The 23,349-nt window shown below is 37.6% G+C and overlaps 6 protein-coding genes and 1 long non-coding RNA gene across 7 annotated transcripts; 3 read left to right on the top strand and 4 right to left on the bottom strand.

Annotated features, from left to right (window-relative positions):
* Positions 1 to 484: 484 nt before the first annotated feature.
* Positions 485 to 682, bottom strand: LOC106334656. Its single transcript, XR_001268652.1, has 2 exons — positions 626 to 682; positions 485 to 536 (listed from the first exon to the last, which is right to left on the bottom strand). It is a non-coding gene; the product is annotated as an uncharacterized LOC106334656 (long non-coding RNA).
* A 203-nt stretch (positions 683 to 885) lies between these two features.
* On the top strand, positions 886 to 2,705 carry LOC106329663 (the record flags this gene model as incomplete). Its single annotated transcript, XM_013768340.1, has 10 exons — positions 886 to 970; positions 1,051 to 1,112; positions 1,184 to 1,328; positions 1,404 to 1,500; positions 1,571 to 1,637; positions 1,715 to 1,813; positions 1,922 to 2,014; positions 2,098 to 2,252; positions 2,335 to 2,439; positions 2,521 to 2,705. Coding segments are annotated over 10 exons (1,092 nt in total), but the record flags the coding sequence as incomplete, so codon positions are not given.
* Positions 2,706 to 3,204: 499 nt separating this feature from the next.
* On the top strand, positions 3,205 to 4,896 carry LOC106334653 (putative F-box protein At3g23420). The gene is made up of 2 exons (XM_013772970.1): positions 3,205 to 3,467; positions 3,559 to 4,896. Exon 2 carries the CDS (start codon positions 3,564 to 3,566, stop codon positions 4,797 to 4,799), a length of 1,236 nt encoding a protein of 411 aa, XP_013628424.1. The 5' UTR covers positions 3,205 to 3,467; positions 3,559 to 3,563; the 3' UTR covers positions 4,800 to 4,896.
* Positions 4,897 to 5,953: 1,057 nt separating this feature from the next.
* On the bottom strand, positions 5,954 to 6,532 carry LOC106334655 (zinc finger protein KNUCKLES-like). Its single transcript, XM_013772972.1, has one exon. The coding sequence runs from the start codon at positions 6,509 to 6,511 to the stop codon at positions 5,984 to 5,986; it is 528 nt and encodes a 175-aa protein (XP_013628426.1). The 5' UTR covers positions 6,512 to 6,532; the 3' UTR covers positions 5,954 to 5,983.
* Positions 6,533 to 12,257: 5,725 nt separating this feature from the next.
* Positions 12,258 to 13,546, bottom strand: LOC106334654 (NAC domain-containing protein 41-like). Its single transcript, XM_013772971.1, has 3 exons — positions 13,188 to 13,546; positions 12,778 to 13,037; positions 12,258 to 12,703 (listed from the first exon to the last, which is right to left on the bottom strand). The coding sequence occupies exons 1-3, from the start codon at positions 13,369 to 13,371 to the stop codon at positions 12,521 to 12,523; spliced, it is 627 nt and encodes a 208-aa protein (XP_013628425.1). The 5' UTR covers positions 13,372 to 13,546; the 3' UTR covers positions 12,258 to 12,520.
* A 1,042-nt stretch (positions 13,547 to 14,588) lies between these two features.
* LOC106334652 (exocyst complex component EXO70B1) lies at positions 14,589 to 16,940 on the top strand. Its single transcript, XM_013772969.1, has one exon. It carries the CDS (start codon positions 14,777 to 14,779, stop codon positions 16,823 to 16,825), a length of 2,049 nt encoding a protein of 682 aa, XP_013628423.1. The 5' UTR covers positions 14,589 to 14,776; the 3' UTR covers positions 16,826 to 16,940.
* On the bottom strand, positions 16,917 to 23,068 carry LOC106334650 (alpha-mannosidase). The gene is made up of 28 exons (XM_013772968.1): positions 22,796 to 23,068; positions 22,613 to 22,696; positions 22,389 to 22,477; positions 22,147 to 22,321; positions 21,852 to 22,058; positions 21,693 to 21,764; positions 21,497 to 21,610; positions 21,162 to 21,262; positions 20,994 to 21,087; positions 20,744 to 20,911; positions 20,595 to 20,660; positions 20,003 to 20,068; positions 19,850 to 19,906; positions 19,557 to 19,776; positions 19,337 to 19,476; positions 19,189 to 19,260; positions 19,020 to 19,079; positions 18,863 to 18,934; positions 18,732 to 18,779; positions 18,531 to 18,650; positions 18,360 to 18,425; positions 18,162 to 18,274; positions 17,994 to 18,078; positions 17,794 to 17,904; positions 17,612 to 17,707; positions 17,486 to 17,533; positions 17,342 to 17,410; positions 16,917 to 17,272 (listed from the first exon to the last, which is right to left on the bottom strand). The coding sequence occupies exons 1-28, from the start codon at positions 23,000 to 23,002 to the stop codon at positions 17,030 to 17,032; spliced, it is 3,063 nt and encodes a 1,020-aa protein (XP_013628422.1). The 5' UTR covers positions 23,003 to 23,068; the 3' UTR covers positions 16,917 to 17,029.
* Positions 23,069 to 23,349: the final 281 nt, after the last annotated feature.

The raw sequence follows: 23,349 nt of genomic DNA, 5'->3' as shown, positions 1-23,349 counted from the left end.
ACTATATTTTAAGAGATCTCAGCCGTAGGTTTTAAAGAGATCTCAGCCGTAAGTTTAAATCCACGTGAGATGTGAACCGTTGGATGGGTAGGCTCGAGGATAATTTGCTTTCTCCTTATAACATTTGAACCGTTGGATCTTAGAGAGATCTCAGCCGTAGGTTTAGATCCACGTGAGATGTGAACCGTTGGATTGGTTGGCTCGAGAATAATTTGGTAATATGATTGCAAAGCTTTACGCGGAGTGCTTTTTAATTCAAAAGTGATTAACTCATAAGTCTTGTTTAATATTTGAACACATTTAAAATATAATATATATATATATATATGTATTAACTTGTGGCCGACGCACCCGAGTTCTAGTGGTTTTGCAAACACAGACAAGAAGACCAGAGAAAACATGGAGTAAGTGTACTGAACTTTTAGTGTGGAAATAGAAGAAAATAAAAGATCTCCGCTTATTACCTGAGGCTCTTTGTCATTTGTTCCATTGTATGAAGAGTAGTAGCTAAACGTCTGTTTTAGTGGTTCTGTCATCTTTTATAAAATGAAAAAAAGAGATTTATCAATTTATCAGCAACATTAAGGACACCATTGCCAGATAATGCTTAAACACAACGACATACCGAGGTTCTGCTGTTAAAATAATTGATTGTTTTCCCTTGATCAGTGGAAAAACTAAGCTTTAGACTCCCTTGACCTACGTCAACAATTGACTGTTCTCCTTTTTGGTATCTGGAGACATGTGATTTGCTAGAGTATCCACCTAAAATTTCGAACAAAAAAGTGATAGTGGTCAAGGTCAAAAAGCTTGTTCCATTAAAACCAAATGGATATGTCTGCACCATTGTATGTACCTGATCTCTTAGCAGTGGAGATAGTGTAAGTAGTGAAGCCAAGAGGAGGCACAGAAACCGAAAACACATGCCAAGAGGAGTACTTATCTCTTCTCACCGGTATTATCAAGAAAAGTATGGCTTCTCAAAATTTTGATTAAGTTAAATAGATAATTAAGTGTGTTGTAAAATCAAATGTTCATATGAATTTGTAGAGAATGATGGCATGGAGGGATGCGTAGAGTTCAAATGGAAAACTCTTGGAGATGGTCGAAGAGTAAGTTCTCTTTAGGATTTGGATTTGTTAGTTTTTTGTGTAGGAGGGGTTAATCAAAATGTTTGAAACAGGCAGAGCTATGTTTCACAAACCTTTGGATGGAGATGCTGACAGTGATCCACATGATGGCTGCTTTGGCATTGACTGAAGCTAACTCTCTCATGATTCCAAGGGCTTGCTCTGATTCTAGCAATAGCGTCCGTGTGGTCTCTAGTGGTTTGGCTTCTTGAATCTTCACACATCTCTTTTCCTGTTTGTTACAAAACTAATTACTATGTCACTATCAATCAGATTGCAGGAGAGATGCGGTTGACTTGCTGCTCAAGGCGTCTGGATACTTGGAGTTCTGTATCCGAGAGATATTAACTCGCTTTCCTCCTGATATAAAGTATGAATCACACAAAAAAAATCTAGGATCAGACCATACATATATATACTTACATAGGTGAAATGTGCAGGTGTAAATTGCCAGATGACATGCAGGAGAGTGTTTTACAAACTCTCTCTATCCAAGCACTTGGACAGGTTACACACTTTGAAACATTGATTCCTAAATCTGAACCTTGTATAAATTTGTTTAATCTCATTGAATATCACTGCAGGGAACTGAGATTCAACTAGGATTAGCAGTTGATAGCAAGAAAGCAACACTCTCTGTGAAGAGGAGACTTGCCTGTGAGCAAGTCATCTACTTCTCTCAGGTCCTCCTCTTAGTTTAATACATTACTTGTGGCATACTTTTAGGTCAATCATAGGGTTTTCCCTAATCTCTGTATTAACTTCTTTAAATGATCTCATTATCATTTCAGGCATATCAATGCTTGTCTGGTTGTGAAGTAGTCAGCCATGGATGCGCCAAAAAGCTTCTCCGGTTTATCTACTGGAAGTTTCTTGAAGCAAAGGTATGTATGAAATATAAACTTTTGGAAAGTGATCATACATGTTACAGTTCATTTATGTTCTGTTTTTTTCTTTTACATAACAGGCTGCGGCATACTACTACCATGGACTGGTAATAGACAAAGGAAACGAGCCAGCTTGCCATGTGAGCGCGGTGTGCTGTTTCCTTGCAGCTGCAGAGCTCCTAGCAGAAAGCAAGAAGGCTTGTTTCAGCTTCTGCTTAGCTCCTCCTGTCACCAGGTTTGTGTTTTGTTATAAAGATATCAAAACACACACACTTATAAAGTGAAGTGTGAATTGAATCAGTATGTTTTTTTATCAGGGCTCCTCCTATGTGGGGTGTTATGAAGCATTTGAGCCAGAAGATTCCAGAAGTTGCTTTTAGGAAATCTCAAACGTATGGATACTTGCTTGAAGAAGAAGAAAAGTAAACGTTAAGAGTGTTGATCTTGTTAGCATTAATTAAACTGGTTAAAAATAAAGCTGATGGTATGATAATAAACCACAGGGCAATGCGGTGTTTACCAGAGCTCCCAGACTTTCAATTGTCATTGAGACCAGAAGAGTTTGAGCTACCTGAGATAGAAGCGGGCTCTTCTGAAGGAAACCAAACTCATTTGCTTAGTGAACATCTCGAAGACTACTCTGATAATCATGATGATGAAGATGATGATGATGAACTTGATCATTGAGCAGCACTCTCTACAGCTATTCTTTTGAGTATTTTACCACTTATAATTGTAATGTAATATTGTTACTCTAGAGTTACTTCTTTTACAGTACTAGTTTCTTTCATGTCAGAGAAACCTCTCATACTTGTTTCACTTTTGAGTATAGTATGTAATATCTATCTAAGTGGCTAATTATTTTTGCTAATTATAAGGAAAATTATTATCAAATAGTTTTTTGCAATTATCTTTTGAGATTTAAAAAAAAGAAAATTACTATTAAATAATATTTTAATTATTTTTTAATAAAATTCGTTTTTGTTAATATCTTAGTATATATATTTTTAGTTATGAAATAAATTAACACATGTTACAATCATAAAATATATAATTGTAATGGGTAGTGATGATGTTAATTAGCAATTTTGAAAAAATAAATTTTATATAATAAGAAAGATTCCCAAAGTAGAGCGGCAAGATAAGAAATCCGGGGGTCCAAATTATGTAAGGTTTTTGGGATTTTTTTTTTTTTTTTTGAAAACAAGGTATTTGGGATTTTAGGTCTAGTTATTTGTGGTCTTTATTTTGTTCTGTCGGTAGCCTTTTGAACTAATCCTCTTCCTTGCGTCTTAATTCGAATCCTGTTCCTTGAGGGTTTCTGTTTTTTCGTTTTTCCTTCTCCTAATTTAATTTGGGTTCTTCTATCGTAATCGAATCGTAATATATATATCGAGAGGAGAGGCGGAAGAATTAAATCTGTAATCTCAAGACAGAACGAGGATAAGAAGTAAGTTGCTTTTTTGTTTTTTCCGTTGGCCTAATTTGTTCGGATAAAGAAGGAATATATATATATTGACAAGTTTTTTTGGGTTAAATAGATTTTATGAAGAAGAAGAAGATGTCGGATCTTCCAAGGGATGTCGAGGAAGAGGTGCTGTGTCGAATTCCGTTGACATCTCTGGGACTTGTCCGATCTACTTGCAAAAGGTGGAACATGTTGTCCAGATGCGATCACTTATTTGCGAACAAGCACCTTGCTCATCTAGCAGCAGAAGCAGCAAAGAAGAAGGACCACCCTCTTGTGGTTACGATGATGAATTATAGGGTTGAGTTGATGAGATTGGATCTTTCCAACGAAGACAAAGTTGTTGTTGTAAATCCTGAAGCTAAACTTGCTGGCCTAGATCAAATCGATGTGCGTGAAATCTTTCATTGCGACGGTTTATTGTTATGCATTCCCAAAGAAGACCACTATAGGCTATTGGTTTGGAATCCCTATTGGGGGCGGGGGCAACCCAGGTGGATCGAGCACACACATAATCACGACTTAGTGGACACGCATCTCTTTGGTCGTTTGGACAGGTATTCGTATGGTCTCGGATACGATAGTAGTAGCCACTACAAAATCCTGAGATTTATTGATTATCCCCCAAATTTCGTTGAGTTCAAAATCTACGACTTCAACTCTGATTCATGGAGGATTCTTGATCTCCCTCCTCGTCCAGACAACTGGAATATAAAACTTGATGAACGCGGGCTATCTTTGAATGGCAATACCTACTGGTTTGCATCAGAAGCTTTGAATTTTGATGCCATTTGTTTCTTAGTCTGTTTTGATTTCACAACAGAGACATTCTCCCCGCCTTTGCCTCTCCCCTTTGAGGCTTTCGCTGACGATACTTTGATTCTATCATCATCATCATCATCATCATCATCTAGTGTTGGAGGAGAATATCCTCCTCAGCTTGTGGTTTTATTCCAGTCTATGGATACATTGGAGATCTGGATTTCCAATACGATCGAGAAGCCCAACGCAGCCCTGTCATGGAACAGCAAGGTTTTCTTATCGGCCAATATCAAACAACTCATTCACCCCCATTATAATTTTCTTCGGAAATCTGCGTGTTTCTTCATTGACCAGGAGAAGAAAGTCGCGGTGGTTTTTGATAAAAACGCCCGTAGTGGTGCCGCCACTCGTGATATAGCTTACATCTTTGTTGGAGGAGGAGTGGATGATGGATCATCCTCCTTGACACAACAAGTTGTTAAAGAATCTGCATACCCATTTTGTTATTCACGTGCTTGCTATTATGTTCCAAGCTTAGTGCAACTCAACTAGTCCCTCCACCTATTACTATTATTGTTATCTCTCTTTGTTTCCTATGATTGACTATTACTCATATATATATATATATATATATATATATTTAGTTTCTTTTTTCCATCTTCTTTTTGTTTCCTGTGGCAAAAAGTAATCTCTCAGGATTGCATATATCCATATATAACCTTGTCATAGCCTTCCTCCAAAAAATGGAATAAAGATTTATCTGGACTGGCCACAATGTATATGCAGGCTTAAGAAACTTAACCATATATAGCTTTCTCATTCATTGCACCGTCTACAGTGCAAAATCACACCAGTATGTGCTACTCATAAAAATAACTATCCAGCCCAGAAGAAAGCAAGAAGCGTGTTTACCAGAGCTCCCAGACTTTCAATTGTCATTGAGACCGGAAGAGTTTGAACTGCCTGAGATAGAAGCTGGCTCTTCTGAAGGAAACCAAACCCATTTGCTTAGTGAACATCTCGAAAACCCATTGTAATGTAATAGAGTTACTCCTTTTACAGTACTCGTGTCAAACAAACGTCTGATACTTGTTTCACTTTTGATTTTTGAGTATAGTATGTAATATGAATCTGAGTGACTAATTATTTGTTCTAATAATAAGAACTTGGAAGGTCTAAGAAAATGATGTTTGGTAAAGAAAACGTTTTTACATACGTTTGAGTGAAAAAAGTGGTTGTTGTTTGAGGCTCTTAAAAACGGCACGCAGTTTAGTTGTTTCAATTTGGAAATATTTATATAGCATGAGCGTCACGTGAGAGTGAGTGACGTGGGGGGTAATGATGAGATGTTGGATTCCGCATGTACCAACTTTCTTGGAGGATTATTCAGCAGATCAGAAGACGGAGATAGAAACCTCCGATGGATGATGTTTTTGTCCATCTTAAACTTAAATTAATGTTTGATTAAATGCATTATCGATCCATCAACGATTAAAAACAGTATCAGTTCTACATTTAAGCAGAGACTGATGCATGATTATAAAACTAAAACCGAAACCGAAACGATATATATATTATCCAAAAGTAGCAGGCAGCTAGTTTATCTTTCAAGTAAGAAGATGAACACTAAAACGATAGAGAGATAGAAACGTTATACAGGTCCAAAAGTAGTACTTAGAATAGACCTGAACAAAGACAAAAACAGACGAAACAGAAATTAAAAGCAAAGATTACTTTCAGAGATGGAGAGAAAGATCGAGCTGTGGCTCGTCTTCAATGTATCCGGAGGAAACTCCAAACGGGTAGTAACCAAACGGATACGGATACGGATCGACGTAACCACCACCACCACCACCCACCATCATCGTCGTCTGTTGATTATCCGGTACGATCCAGGTTGATCCGGACCATCCGGTTGCTGTGACGGATACTTGAGGAGGTTGGTTAGGGTAGAAGTTAGGACAAACGAAAGCAGCTTCGTCGTGGAGGATTGACGACGGAGGAGGATGATGATGATGATCGACGCCGAGGTTGCGGCGAGCAGCGGCGCGTTCGCGTTTGTGAGCGTTCTGGTGACCGCCTAGAGCTTGAGAGGTGTAGAACTTGCGTGGACAGTACTGGCACGGGAAGAGGCGGTGGATGGAGGGAGGGTGATGAGATCCGGGGAAGGAGTAGTGTTTCTTGTTTGATGATCGATGGTGTTTTGGTGGAGGAGGAGGACACATGAAGTGGTGATGGAAAGACGACGGTGGTGGCTCCGCCATTTTCAACACAGAGAGAGAGAGAGAGACTGTGTGTGTGTGTTTGTGAGGTTTTATGGAAGGGTTTAAGCTGTCTCTCTATATTTGTTTGTTTGCGTCTCGTTTGTTGCAGAGAATAATATCTGCTTTTTAAATTACTATTTTGCCCTCAGTTTCTTCTCTCTCTCTCTTTAACTAATTCCACAGATCCCAAGTAATCCTTTTTGCTCCATCCATGTATGCATGTACATATGTGTATGTATACACTCGTTTTCAATATATATACAAAAAAAATATCTCGAGTGAAACTTAAACTTGTACTTCCTCTCCAAGTCATAATGAAGGGCTAGGATTGAGAATTTGAGATGAGATGGTACAGAAAATTCGTTTAGTTGAATAATGTTTTTTTTTTGGTGATAAATAATAATGTTAATGGTGAGTGCGTGTTGTTAATCTCGTTTAATTATCTTGTGAAAATAGTAATGAACGTAGAGTCTGATACACTATACAGTGATTGATGAGATACTAATTAAAGAGGATCTATATCGAAATTTGCGTCGCTAAGATAAATAAGAGAACCGTGTGGAAAAGTGACTTGAAGTTGTTGTTGATGGGATCAGGACTTCTCTCTTTTATTTGCTTTTGGAATACAAAGTAGAAAATATTACACTCTATGACAGTTTTTAAGTTATTTATAACATTCTAGGGTAGTTTCCTCTACTAGCACACTTTATCCTAACAGCTTCTTTCTTTCCTAAACTAACTCGCTAACATCTGACTATCCTAGTTACTAACTAAATGTAATTTTAGCGGGAAAACATTACAACCGCACATCTCACTCCTCTTTCAATGGCCCAGATTATTTCTGATTTTTATGACAAGACTTATATCTATCTCATTTCACAACCATTAGATCTATTTTATGGTTTATAACATCGACGGCCCAGATCTATAGTACTGGAAAAAGTCAATTTCATTTATATATTTAATGGTTAAAATACATGAAAAATAAAATGGGTCCCTCTTCCGTTCCCCTTCGCCTTCTTCCTCCTAAATACTCAATTTCTTAGGAAACTGGAATCTGCTTCCTAAATTTATTTTTTCAAATTTTCTTTTTACGAAATCATTTTCTCTATTACACGATCTATCTTTAGAGATATGTGAAGGTGCATCTCCGATGGTGGTGTACAACATCTTTGGTGTACAGGAACATGATGTACATAAAACATCTCAAGTGTACAACACGCTATATAACAAGAAAACAACCATCCAAAACCAAGTTTCTTTCTTTATAAATTCGTAAATGTCTAATTGAATGTTGCACCATGGTAAAATGTACATGTCAATATTGGTAAACACATATGTAGATATGTTCATTAGTGAGCTACTTTTAATATTTCAAGATGTAATGCATTTCAAAATGTTTTCTACATTTGTATTTTTTTTGAAATATGTCCACCCTACATAGTTTTGTGTGTACACTATCATCAAAGTGTACACTATCCATTAGACTGTACATGTATACATGAAATAATTTTCTCTATTACACGATCTATCTTTTGAGATATGTGAAGGTGCATCTCCGATAGTAGTGTACATCATCTTTGGTGTACACGAACATGATGTACATAAAACATTTCAAGTGTACAACACGCTACATCACAAGAAAACAACCATCCAAAACAAAGTTTCTTTCTTTATAAATTCGTAAATGTCTAATTGAATTTTGCACCATGGTAAAATGTACATGTCAATATTGGTAAACAAACATGTAGATATGTTCATTATTGAGCTACTTTAATATGAAGAATTCATGAGGGTGTATATTATGTAAGGAAGAAAGGCTGAACGCCCTTTTGTACATGTGGATATGTAAACCAATGTACAGCTAGTTCGCACACACCTTTTTGTACATGTGGATATGTAAAACGATGTACACATATATATCATTACAACATTGTATATGTGAAAATTTTAAATGAGATTTATACTTTTACTAGTCTATAATCTTCTCATCTCCGTATCAACCAAATTAAATTGGATAAATTTGCAAGTTTCAAAATGTGTACAGCCATATTATGCTCACGTGGAGACACAAAAGTTACTATCATGTACAATGATTCACTTGTATAATAGTGTCCATGTGTACACCGATGCATAGACACCCACATGTAAGATCAATTTTTTTTTGTTTTTGAGCAAGAACAACAAACGACACGACATGTGTGTACACTTTGTGACGTGTACACATGTAGAAACTTGAACAAATTAGAAGTTTAACTCAAATTGGACATGTTATTTTGTGTACATTTTGTTCCACAATGCTTTGTACATTGTCACCTAATTAAATGTTCAAAATACAAAACAAATATTTCCCAAAACTTTTCATTGTGCAATCCGGACCTAGTGAATGTTCTGATTTTGCAATATTGGTCAGTGCCGTTTTGTTTTATTTTGTTTATACCCCAACTGTTTATAATTTGCAAATAAATTCTTATGGCGTTCATGTGTATTATTGTACAAGTTACTATGTATACATGCTAATCATTTTACATGTGGATAATAAAACATGAAGTCAGACTGAAGATGGTGTACATGACTATAGTGTACACATGATTTTGTGTGTTATGCATAACTAATAATGATTTGTAGCTTTGATAATCTACACATCCACGTGGTCACCCAATGTACTCGTGTACACGAACAAATGTACACATGTACACTAACATTATGTACACAAATAGGTGGATTAGAGGTTGTCTACTAAAAAATACTAAAATACATAACAAAATAGATCAACTCAAACTGAATATGGTGTACATGACAATAGTTGTACACATGATAATTTTGAAATACATTAAAGAAACAATTGTTTATTTTTAAAAGTTTAAAGGCAAAAATGAACAATCAAGAAGTTTATGGGTTGATTTGAGTCGATATATCCACAATTAATAAGTTTAGGGTTAAAAACAAAATTATACAAAACGTTAAGGACCAAAAAAAAACAAGAGTGGCCATTGATGTTCCCGAGCTTTTACAGTGCCGTGATGGCGAGAGAGATAAGGTCACGACGCTGGAAAAATTGTTGCAACGCGTCTGAGGAGATGACAAATAAGATTACAACAGATCAGGGCCTTCGACAAATTAAAAGATGACGATATGCGTTTACGGCAACAACTTTGTTCATATCAACATCGTATTCAAGTGACTACCGCTCAGCTTCTTCCTCTTCATCATTTTTTGCTTTTAAAATCATTGTTTTCAGATTTTTTATTGGGATTTCTCTACCATTAAAAGTTATTTCTCTTTTAAAGAGAGAGAAAGAAAACAAAATTAAAAGAAAAATTGTGGGGTCCATTTAGTTTCAATAAAGAACGTAGTTAGCTTGTAGTTGTGAAAAACTGACTTATGAGCAATAACTGCCTTATGGTGTAATAAAAACTCATAAAGTGCCCTATAGTGTAAATCACTCTACAAAGTATAGTAGTTCAAAAAAATAAAAGAATACAAAGTATAAAGAAAAATAGAGATTGGTTGCTTTTTGTGTTTGGACTGTTACATCCTGCAACGAGAGATAATCTGGTAACGACACGTTCTGACTAGACAGTTGTGTGCACGGTACACAGTACACATACAACACAAGTGAATACACACCCTCACACTAAGTCATTAAAAGTTTGAAATCCTTAACAATACTCTTTATTAGTGAGAGTGTTTGTTTGATTGATATGATATGATAGTACCTTGTTGTTGTGATGCTAAAGAAGACAAGAATCAAAGAAAGAAGGCCAAGTTCCAAGATGGAATTGCCAAACATGGAAGGTTTCTATGTTTCTCTAACCCTATTTATTCTTTCCATTCTCTCACTACTTACCTATCAATCTATCACAACTCTCTCTCTCCCCTCTTCTCACATCATTGCATTTTCACTTTTCTTATTCTTTCTCTCATTTACTTATTGAATTTACAAAATCTCTCTATCTCCATGCACTCTTAGCCCAACATCATTATAGTTCCTTCTAAGGCCCGTATACACAAGGAATACACACAACACAAGGCTTATTGACTTCAAGTAGCTCTTAATTAAGAAAAACAACAACAAAGCTTTTAAGTTTACAGTCCATAGCTTCATCCAAATTCCAAACCACTCTGTTAGAGGGCCAAAATTTTCTTTACAAGTTTCAACAATAGTACTTATTTTTCTTTTCTTTTCAAATTAAGGAACTTAGGTGTTTTAGGGTGATTGTACTTAATAACAGGGACCATCTATTACTTTATCTAAATGCATATATAAACTTGTTTTGGTTGCAAAAACACCAAAACGAATGCTATTTCCTATAATAGATTACATATAGATAATAAGATCAACATGGTGTGTTTTTATGCAACCAAGTTATTCGGAGATATATCACTCCAGCTATGTACTTTCTTTTTAACTAAGAAAACTTATTACTTAATTAATTCTCACAGTATCATCTGTCTAAATGATCTTTGGATATCTATAATTAGGGTGTAGTTAAGTCTTGGTCAAAGTAATAAACGTTTGCTTGAAAATGAAGCAATCCCACATCTAATTTACCTTTTGTGTGCTGAAAAAGTAAAATTGCTTTCTCTGTCAAGCATATTCTAAAAGCTCATTGGCACCTAGTTACCTCTTCTCACACACAATACAGACTTGTTCACATTCACTTAGTACCTCCTCATCATTTCATTGCTTATTTCTTTTATTTAGTGCAGGCAAGGTAACTTTATTACATTTTTTTTTTCTTTGATTACATTTGAAAACCAAGGATTGCTTCGATTAAAAGCATTAGAGGACATGAATATGTGTATTTGTGTGGGAAAGAGGAGAAACCTAGATTACCTTAATCGATGTTGTCTTTTTGTGGATTGTACATTGGAAGATGGTGCACAGTGCACATGTAACTTGTCGTTGACCTTCTACACCATTTTCTAATAATTATTTTACAACTGTTAGAAATGTATATTATAAAACTGATTCAAGATTTGTTGTATTTTCAATCATTATAAATTTATAATGTTCACATACATACACCTATGTTATGTCCCTACTCTGTTCTTGTATAAACCAAGTTCAATATTTTGTCTTTTCTCATCGATCGAGCCTTTTTGTTGGCACACATGAATACATGGTACTACATGTTAATTTAGTTTTCTTTCATTGTTTCTTTTTGTAAGAAAAAGTTTTCTTTCATTGTTATATATAGATAGTTGAGAAAGTTTTGGGTACATATTTTCTCTAACGAATCATGAAATTCATTCAATCAAGTATAAAGCTCTTATATAATACTCGCATTGTTTTTATGGTATACAATTATACAAATCACACACAGATTACTAATTAAAACAATCATGTCCAAGAAATTGGTTCTTAAACATTTTAAAAATTGTGTCAATGACAATAAATATATATATAAAATATTTTTGGTTATTTAAAAATTGTCGACACCACATGCGATGGCTTCTTCGGTTATCCCATTTATTTTTAATTTCAATTTCAACTATTTCTTTTGTCTCTCTGTGCTATCTAACACATCTTTATTTGGAAGTCTCCAATCTATATTTTTATTTTATTTTAACACGTAAGATATCTGTATGTGCATCAACTTGTTATAACTTATAACTAAATGCAAAATGCATCTCCATCTTATATGAGTAAATCAATTTTCCGTACATATTGATATTATAAAACAAGTCTATATATATTCTTAGTCTATATGAAAAGAAAGGGAATCAGGTTCTCATCCAAGAATACATCTTTTTTTCTTTCAATTCAACTTTACTTCCTCTTACACGGCTAATGTCACTTTTAACTCTGATATTGTTAAAACAACTTCAAGTAAAAGTTAACAAGTTTGACATATATGTGGTTTGTTCAACAAATCTCCACTCACACAACACTTTCTGATAAAAATTGACCCCTCTCTAGCCTCCTTTTACTTGTTTCTCAAACAAATGAATCAAGACGTGACAGAAACGTAAGTGGAGTAGGTTAGGGCTAAGGAGTAACGTTTAAATAATGCTCCCTGACTCATCAGCTGAGGTAGGAGGAGATGGCGGTGGAGGACCAAATTCATGATTGGACCCAATAGTAAATTCTTCTTCTTCAGCATCTCTCACTCTTGATTTCCTCTGTCTTCTTCCTTTTGGTTCTTTCCTCTTATACACTTTGTAAACCGCCCATCCTCCAAACACCTGTTTTACAATACCAAATCAAACCCATTAGTCCAAAGTCCAGAGTCTTATTTCTTATTATGGTCTAGCATTACCTTAGTTGATGAAAACCCAGCAAGGCAATACTCTGTCATGCACCATCTGATTTTGTTGGAACTAGAAGAAGAGCTGTTTGTTCCATAGAAAACAAGTGTTCTTCTAATCCCAACTGTTCTACCACAAGCAATGACTCCTCTTTCTTTCCTAATAGGTTTCCAATAACCGTTACCAGATGAAATCTTGATTCTATGGTCATTACTTGAGACTTCTTGTCTCTTCTTGCTGAAGAAGTACCTCTGCCTCTCCTCTTGATCCCCTGAAAAATGAAAAACCCAAACACTATAATATGATAAAAAGGAAAACATAATCTGATGTAAAGTTACAACCCTTCTATCATCCCATTTGAATATTTAAAGAATAACATGATACATATTCTAAAACAGAAGGAATACAGAGAGATAGAGACCTGGGAAAGTGAGAGGATGAGAGAAGAAGACGTCAAAGACAGGGATGATGGAGGAAGGCAAAGGAGAAGAAAAGGCCTTTGGGAGCAAGTAATGAAGGATAAGCTCCTGCTCCGTTGGGTGAAATCTGTATCCAACTGGTAGTTTCATGCTTCCATTGACCATTATCCTCTTCTCCACCTCCATATCTTGTCTCTTCTTCTTATTCTTATAAACTGTTTCTTCAAATATTGATTAAAATTTTAAAATTCTTTACAAGCATGTATGCATCATTACATCTAAAAAGAGGAAACAAGGGAGGGAGAGAGGGAGAGAGAAAGAAGATTCGTGTAGCCTTTTGTTTGTGAGGCTAAATGACAGTAGGAGAGGGTTCTATATATATGTATAGATTCCCATGGGTACACACTACACATATATATATTATATAATTTTGTAATATAAATGGTTTGAGTGTTAAAAACAAAAAACACAAAAAGGTAGAAATGGCTTCTCTGTCTGAACATTTCGTTAGTTCATAATAAGAAGAAAGATGATTACATGAGTAAGAGAAAAGGAAGGTGCATCTGAGGGATGTTTATTGACTTATAAAGTTACAAGAAAATGTCATATACATATTCAAAAAATTAGAAAAAAAAGAAGAGATGGAAGGAAGAGAGAAACGTACAAGTTTGGTGTTTACTCCATATGCAAAAGGTTCCTTTCACTTGTTACCATTTGATCATTTATTCCCTTCAGTTTTACATTCCAACGATCTTCAATCAAACCATTAAATCTAACACAGTAAAAGTTAGATCTCTTTTGACAGTTGTGAGCCACCCCACGTCCGCCTATTCAATTAATAATTTACAATATACAGTACTCTAGCCTGATCTAAATGTTAATTTCTTCCTTTCTTTTTTTTGAAAGAAAAAAAGTGAATTTCTTTCTTTTGTAAAAGTGTGCTTAATCGCATTTATTTTTACGTGTGAAAATATGAGACACAACACCGCCTACTTGTTCCCCCTACTGGTTATTTTATTGAAGCAAGCAAGTCAGGGCAGACTTGATTAAGGACCATTTAACATCGAAGTTTACTAGGCCTAATTATTATTTGGGTTTCTAATGAGCCTTTTCTTTCTCCTCCACAAGCTATCCTCTTATTTGACTGATATTTCTTTTTTTTTTTATAAAGAAATGAAAATGGTTTATGCATGCACGTATATAAATAGAGTTGTGTGAGGAACATGCGTGCGCACCATATCCCACGTTATCCTCTTTTTTTTTTATCAAATCATTGTTCATATATATATACCTTCCATTTAAATCGTTAATATATCGGCTAATCTATATACAATTTTAAACAAAAGTTAAATAATTACGAGGTATTTTTCTTTATATTTGCCGGTTAAAAATAGAACACACGGTATTGGTGTTGAGATGAAAGAAAAAGTCAAGGCTCCCCTACTTCTTCGATTCATCCATTGCGACCATCTTCATCGCCTCTCTAACCACACAAACCACAAAGCCTAATGTCTAAACGAAAACACAACACATGAGTCTCTCTTTTCTTAACAATTTTTAAGCTTTACGTAAATAATAATACTAATAAGCTATGGAGAAGAACGACAAGGACCCTAATCTTCATCATGATGATGATCATAATAATGACAAATCTAAAGAAGAGGAGAAAGGAGACACCGTTTCAGATGATGTCGATGTTGATAAAAAAGAGAATGTCGATGTTAGTAATGCTGAGACAGATCACGTCGATCCAGGAGACAATGCCGAAAAGGTTAACTCACCATTAGGACAGGAAGAAGCACCACCAGAGATTCCTCAAACCATAGAGTCCTTATCCGAAGAGCTCGACCAGCTTCTCACGAGCCTCTCCCTTCACAAAGAGGAACACAAAGACAACAACACCGAGGAGGAGAAAGGAGAGGATGGTAATTATTTTCAGATCCCACAGTTCGTTGGCAAGTTCTTGGATCTCTTCGAGGACAAACTCTCCAAACACGACACCGTCGACCCTAAAACGACGTGGTATCAAGATCCAGAGGAGGTCTCTTCGCTTCTCGAAGCTGTTGATCGTGTCTCAAAGCTTATGGAGCTGTTGCTCAACACCAAATCTTGTTTGGACCATCACGAGTCGTTGATCAACCACGCTGGATCGATCCAGCAGCGTGCGATGGCCTTCTTGGAAGACGAGTTCCGTGTCCTTCTAGAAGAGTCTGTGATCAAGGAGCCTGCGGTGGTCACGGAGGATCAACAAGATCACCACAACGACTCCCAAGATCAGGACAATGTAAACAACGTTCCTGAAGGCGACGATGAGAAGATTGAATACCCTGGCTACTCTGAAGAGATGGTTGTCTTGCTGAGGAAGATAGTTGAGAAGATGAAAGGAGCAGGGTACGGATGCGAATGCAAAGAGGCTTACTTGGTCGGGAGAAGGAATATCTTGATGCGTACGTTGAAACAGGACTGCGAGTTTGAGAAAGTGAGCATAGACGAGGTGCAGAAGATGAGCTGGGGAGAGCTGGAGAGAGAGATACCTATCTGGAACAAGACTGTTAAAGACAGCTCCTCCCTCTTCTTCCCTGGGGAGCTCAAACTCGCGGAGAAGATCTTCCCAGGGGACGAGGGGAGCTTGTTCAACATCGTCACGCATGGGTTAGCCATCCAGTTCTTGGGTTTCGCTGAGGCCGTGGCCATGACCAAACGGTCCACCGAGAAGCTCTTCAAGATCCTTGACATCTACGAGACTCTTAGAGACGGCTTCCCAGCCATTGAGGAGCTCTTCACTGAAGAGCTCCGCAGCGAGCTGAGGAGCGAGGTGACCAGCGCTCGCTCCCGCTTAGGAGAGACAGCTATCAACATATTCTCTGATCTCGAGAACTCTATCAAATCAGATTCTAGCAAGACCCCTGTGCCAGGGGGCGCGGTGCATCCCCTGACCAGGTACACCATGAACTACCTCAAGTACTCGTGCGAATACAAAGACACGCTGGAGCAAGTGTTCAAGTCTCACTCCAAGATGGAGGAGGAGGAGTCTACGGAGAGGGCCTTCGCGAACCAGCTGATGAGGATCATGGACCTGTTGGACGGGAACATGGAGGCGAAGTCGAAGCTGTACAAGGACATACCACTGAGCTGCATCTTCATGATGAACAACGGGAGATACATAGTGCAGAAGATCAAAGGCTCTGCGGAGATATACGAGGTGATGGGAGACACATGGTGCAGGAAGAGGTCGTCCGAGCTGAGGACTTATCACAAGAACTACCAGAGAGAGACGTGGGGGAAGCTGCTTGGATTCTTAGGGCACGAGGGGCTTATGCACAACAACAAGATAGTCAAGCCTAATCTTAAAGAAAGGTTCAAGAGCTTTAATGCGACATTCGACGAGATACACAAGACGCAGACCACTTGGGTGGTTAACGACGAGCAGCTGCAGAGTGAGCTGAGGGTTTCTATAACCGCGGTGATGATACCTGCCTACAGAGCCTTCATGGCTAGGTTTGGACAGTACTTGGATCCTGGTCGTCAGACAGAGAAGTATGTTAAATACCAGCCTGAGGATATTGAGGATCTCATTGATCAGCTCTTTGAAGGCAACACTTCCTCCTCTTCAACCGCCACCGCCAAGCGAAGAACGTAGTAGCTTCTCTATTTCTTTCTTGTTTTGCAAGCAACACTTTCTTCTTATGAATAAAAAATCGATGTATTCTTTGTTGATAGCATAATGGTAAGTTATGTGAACGCAACTCACTTTTTATTAAAGTTACTAAACGTCTAAAGTAGAAATACATGAGGAAGGAGACTCTTATTCTTAAAACTCACTTATTAAGCTTTGCTTGACTCCTCAAGCATCGAATCTGTATACATGAGAGTGGGAAGGTGGTCGCTCCAAGCGGATCAACACTGTCCTAATCTCCATAGGGTAAAGCTCCATCACTAGCTTTCTTGGATCTATTTCTCTTCCTCTCTTCACATTCTTCATTTCTCCATTAGATCCTTCACCCTCTACTTTCCACACCAACCTCTTCTTCTCCATTACACTTCTTTCTTGATTTGCTGACAGGCTCATCTCAGTCACTTTCGCTATCTGTAACACACGTTTTTTCAATTATTTTCCACCTCAAAACAACACCATCTTTTTAAACATGCTTGTTACCTTTTTCCCGGGGAAAAGCTTCTTCAGCTCCACGGTTGCCACTCCTGAAAGATCTTTGTCCTCTCCCACCTGATTCCACAAACCTCAGATGTATCATTCTTCTACCAAACCCACAGAGAGAACTTGATATTAATTTATTAATACCTCGTAAAGATGAGCTAGACGCAGGAGCACGTTCCCATCATCCAGTTCCTGAAAATTGTGAATAAAACGTTATCTACTCAGTTCATCCAAAAAGATTTATCACTTTTGAGTCTACAAAAGAGGCACCTGAAGAGTAAGAAGTGCGACATTGTCTGGTAAACTGTAGGATGAATCCATCCCGGAGAATGATGCTGCACCAAAACTCATTGGCTTTCCATCATCCTAAAACATTTTAATCATACGTTTTATAAATGCATTAGACAGCTATATAGTAACACACTGGTTATTCACTTTACTCTTGCTTTCACCTGATGAGCAAAGGCCAAGAGGAGTGGGGAGTAGATCTCTTGTCCGAAAGTTCTTCGCCATTTTGCACCTTCTCCAGATGGATCGATTCTGTAGTAATATTTTCCTTGGATCTGTAATAATATTCAGAATCTGCAACTTAGACCAGTAGAAAGAGAGTGTTCTTAAAGTGCATAATTTTTTTATTAGTGTATGTCCTTACAGTTAGTCCAGTACACTTGTCTTTAACACACGTTGTCTCGTTTAGAGACTCCGCTACACCTCTGGAGTCATCAAGGAGCAGTCTCCTGTGATTTGAGGTGATATAGTCTGATTAGACCCATGGAGAGAACGGTAATGAATTTTTTTTGATATTGACTATGTTCAATACCTATGAAGCATAAGCTCAACTTGTCCGTCCACAATGCTGGACCCTCCAATCGCTCTGTCCACCATCACTGAGAACTCCTTCTGACTATCTTGCAGGTATATTCCATGATTTATCTGAGAAGGAAATATAATTTATATTCAACTGATCATTTGCAGAGAATTGTAAGAGCTACTGGATCAGTGTCAGTGATCTCCATACCGGGTAGTAGTTTCCAGCAACAGGTTGGTTGACTTCTAGCTTCCAGTCTGATCGATAATCACGGATCTGCAATACAATGTTTTAGTTTATTCAAGGGCACAAGAGAAGAATACATTTCCTTAACCTGATGAGATAAAAAGGTGTTAGGGGAGAAAAATGGACATCGTATACCCTTTTGATATAGTCACGGCCACTTGAGTCTGTGTAGAAAGTCTTGTCACTTTTCAGGGAGCTTGAGATCTGAGTCACGACTTCTTTGCCAACTCCATCTTTAATCGGTATGTTACCAACCTACGTACACAGATGATGCCAAAGACTTTATGATGGATTATAAGACATGAAAAGTGATAATAGTTAATGTGTGAGGCTTACAATAAATTCAACTTCCACATGCTCCTTGCCCTTATAAACTCTAGTGACCTACAGGCATTGATAAAGTCAGCCAAGCTGGGTACCTGAGAGACAATTTAGTGTGGAAATAGAACACAGTGAAGCGTAGGTACCTGAGAGATCCACGGATTTATTTGTTGATGAACTTCATCCACCAGTGGTCCACGTATAACAGTCAAAGGAACCTGAAACGTGAGACAGTGGCTAAAATTGAATATCTTTTATATGATTCGTTTCAAAGATAAATGTCTTTTAGAAGTGGGTACAAACCTGTCCTTCGGGTTTGATTGGGAATGTGCCATTTGGACGGAAGACATACGCACCTGAGTTCTAGTGGTTGCAAACCAGACAAGAAGACAAGGGACACATGGAGTAAGTGTACTGAACTTACGCGATCAAAAGGAAAGTGTAGAAAATAGTAAAAAAGATCTCCGCTTACCTGAGGTTCTTTGTCCTTTGTTCCATTGTATGAAGAGTAGTAGCTAAACGTCTGTTTTAGTGGTTCTGTCATCTTTACAAGAAAAAGAAGATTTATCAGCAACTGTAAGGATCATTGACAGACAATGTTTTAACAAATAATGACATACCGAGGTTCTGCTGTTAAAATAATTGATTGCTTTCCCTTGATCAGTGGAGAAACTAAGCTTTAGATTCCCATGTCCAACGTCAACAGCTGATTGTTCGCCGTTTTGGTATCTGGAGACATATGATTTGCTAGAATATCCACCTAGGAACAAAACGTGATAATGATCAAGGTCAAAAGCTTGTTCCATTAAACCAAATAGATATATGTCTTCACCATTGTACCTGTTTTCTTAGCGGTGGAGATAGTGTAAGTAGTGAAACCAAGAGGAGGCACAGAAACCGAAAAAACAAGCCAATACTTCGGCACCTGTGTAGGTGTATGACCTAAGTATGCCTCCACGTGATAGCTCCTTAAGGCCGCATATTCATCCGTAAATGGAACGAGCTGAGACTCAACTTCGTGTCCCTCAGAGTCATGCACCGCAATGTCTCCGTCCACAACCTACCAAAGATCTGTCAGATAGTTGTTTCAAACATAAAGTGATTTTAAACGAACAAGAACTTGATTGACTCACAGGAAGCCGGACAATGTCCACTCGCTTCCATCCAAGTGGGTTATAAGCCAATACAGTCTGCAAAGAAGAAAAAGAAGAAGTGCAAGTTCAAAAAGGAGGCACAGATAGCTATAATAGATGAGCTGAAAACTGATGGGAACAATATCTGCTTACCAAACTTTTTCCCTCGGATAAGTTGATTTCGCTCGAGGGGCAGTAACTTATGTTCAGCAGCAAACACTGAAAGAAGAATAGATCTAATGTAAGTCTTCACAATATATACTCCCTCCTTTCCAGAAAGAAAGATTTTATAGAGTATTCATGTATATTAAGAATATAACACACGTTTACAATTAAATTTATTGTTTATTTCACTATACATTTTCCAATAACTATCAACCAATAGTATTTAATCAATTCAAATATTTTCATTTAATGTTTCTTAAAAGTATATAACTTATCAACATTAACTAGTAATTTACCTTAAAATTCTATAAAATCTATTTTTGAAACAAAAAATAACTCTACAAAATCCTACTTTTGGGAACCGAGGAAGTATATTTCTTTGAATATCAGGAGGTTCGGGCCGAAGCCCGTAATCCCCCAGACCCGAAACCACTGTAATATTAGTTTCGTCCCAGCGGTCACTCGAGACCTCTGACGGCCAAGGTCCTTTCCAGCTGAGCTAATGAGCTCTGATTGCTTCACAATATATTGATAAGATTCTTCTGAGAAAAAAACGTATTAGCAAGGAGATTATTTTTACCTGTTGGAACGTTGCAGGATCTAGTTTAGTCAAATGAGCAAGAGAAGTAGCAACCACACTCTCAGCCTGCAAGGTGAAACAGATCTTATTAACTTGTGCAAACAAGGCCATTAGAGAACCACAATCCACAGAGCGATTTGGCACACTACCTCCACATAGCCTATTGCTAGTCTTTTGGCATAATCATTAGCCACATGCTGTTTCGATGTACCAGAAACAGCGTCATGATGCTGAGCAATAGCTAGGGCATCTGCTAACGAATCTGTATTAGGACCCTTCTCACTTCTCCCTTTGAAAAACTCGAGCTGCCTTGCCGCCTAATCTCTCCAAAGTCACACACATGAATAAATATTACAAAACTTCAGCAAAGTATTATTTGGAACATGGAAGAACACATACCAAGTAGTAGCCACTCATCACTCGGACATAACGCTTTAGCGCTGGCCTACTTGTAAAATATCCAGTCCAGTAAGCATTTATACGGTCTGCGTAACTGGAAGTAAAGATTGATTCAGTCTCTAAGCAAAACCTGTATCAAGGAGCTAGATAGTTTAAGATCCAACTCACGGGAAATAGTCCTCTGTTTTCAAGGGCCAAGCCTCATTAGCCGCGTGTTTTGCATCTGTGTATATGGAAGGAGTAGAGTAAAGAGCATTGATACGCCCATCCTGCAATAATTAACAGTCCACGAGTTAGAAATATCTCGTTTGCTGTAAATAATCTACTAAAACTTACATTTCTACTTAATAAAAATTTTCTTTGTATTTTTTTCTCATCGAAAAAAGGATCTTCATTCCGCAACTTTTGTTAATTGGCAAAAAACTTAAACCGCCATTTGCAAGGTTACCAATCAGGCCATAAAGAGGAACATTATAGTTAAGACAGTTCATTAGATGACTTACGAGGTTAACATAGTGAAGAAGCTTGTCCATTTGTCGAAACCAGGTGGGTGCATACTGGTACCTAAAATCCGTTCCCATGGTGAACATGATGTGATTCGTTCGAGTAATGTTGGCCTGCAGACACCAAAAAACACGTCACAAAAACGTAAATAGAACACTCTACCAATAAAGAAAGGAACATTCTCTCCAAATCTACCTGATCTAAAGCTGCAGCTACAAAGGCATTCACTCGCTCTTGAACATTGTAATCAAACAGGTCCGGATCATCCTTCATGGATTAAGAACCAAACTTATTATAATTCATAAGAACAGACTAAATACAAGAAAAATAGTAATCAACTGGCGAGGAAAGTACTTGGACAACGGGGGAATCATCGGTGATTTCATAGTAAAATCCACCAGGTGGAGGTTCGTAGTTCTTAGGGAAAGCACCAGCAAAAATCTGTGAAGAAGAACCGAGACTCTTGGAGCCTCGCCAGACAACTTCAAGACTCTTGTCCCCTTTACGCTTCTCCCTATCTTGGTAATCTATCCGACCGAAAAAGACTGAGTCGAATCCAACCTGGTGTTTAAATCAGTAAACAAACAACATCTTCACACCTCTAAGATCCATACACAAAACATAAAACTAAAAGGAAGGGAGCTCTTACTTCAGCGCCTAGCAAGTAAGCCTGCACAGCAGAATGTCCAAAAGGATCGATCTGCCAACCGATTCTTGGAGTCACATTGAACTCTCTGATGATGAAACGATGCCCGAGAGTCGTCTGATCAATCATGTCTATGTAGTGTGGCGCTGCTTCATCATGCATACACATACCACCGTTTCTACAAAAAGAGGCAATGTTAACTTACAAGTTACAAGGGACAAGAGCAAGGGTGAAGAGACGCATACATATGCTCTAGCTGGCCTGAGCGTATAAGTCCCTTCACAATGGTTTTGATTTCCTCACTTTGTTCTCTCCACCATCGCTGAAAAAACGCCTGCATTCATCACAACAAATTAGCCATCATTCATATTGAAAGAATGTGAATTTGTGAGTGTTCTGCCTTAAATCTTCATTTCATAAAAGCTAACAACTTCAATTAGGGAACAAAAATAAAAGAAACTAAATTTACCTGTTCAACATAAATGAATCTGCGATTCTTATCAGCCAACAGTGCAGGAACAATTGAATCCAGCACATTCTGAACACAAGCAACCTACAAGCAAAAAAAAAAAAAGAAACAAAACAGTAGGTAAGTGTACAACAGAATCTGATCCGTAATAATCAGATAAGAGAAAGTCACAAAGGGTTTGACCTGGATAGAGTTGTTAGAGCCGACATAGTACTGGTCAACGGTCTTGAGCCAACCAACGTCATCGTGGGAATGAGGAACCACATGGACATTAAGTTTACCTTGGACCATGGTATGTGAAGTATTGTAGACCATGTATCTTGATTCCACCCTTGAGAAGAAGATTCCCAGTAGCAAAACAACCCAACACAGAAACTTGTTAAGATCCATTCTCTCAAACTCGAACTGTGCTCAGTCAACTCCCCAGTTAGAGTGACGATTAAGAAGAAATGAGTTACCCTTTAAAAACCCTCAAGGCTAATCTTTTTATTTCCGAAACTGTTGTCCTTTTTTCACTGTTCTTTAATAATTCACATTGCTTACTTTATAATAAGTGATCCTTATCCGTAGAGAAAGCTTACAAGGGAGGTTAGGTTACGGTCCAACATACACATCATCATATCAAACAAAATCATCCCAGAAAACAACATCATTCTGCAGCTTGCATCTGCCATATGATTTCCATATTGAACCAGCAAGCACGCGGACGCGTGGAACTTTATGTTAAAAGGGCCCAA

This window comes from Brassica oleracea, chromosome C3, assembly GCF_000695525.1.
Source record: "Brassica oleracea var. oleracea cultivar TO1000 chromosome C3, BOL, whole genome shotgun sequence".
NCBI classification, from domain to species: domain Eukaryota; kingdom Viridiplantae; phylum Streptophyta; class Magnoliopsida; order Brassicales; family Brassicaceae; genus Brassica; species Brassica oleracea.
The sequence above is the reverse complement of the archived record's forward strand: the minus strand, read 5'-3'. Positions and strand labels throughout refer to the sequence as shown.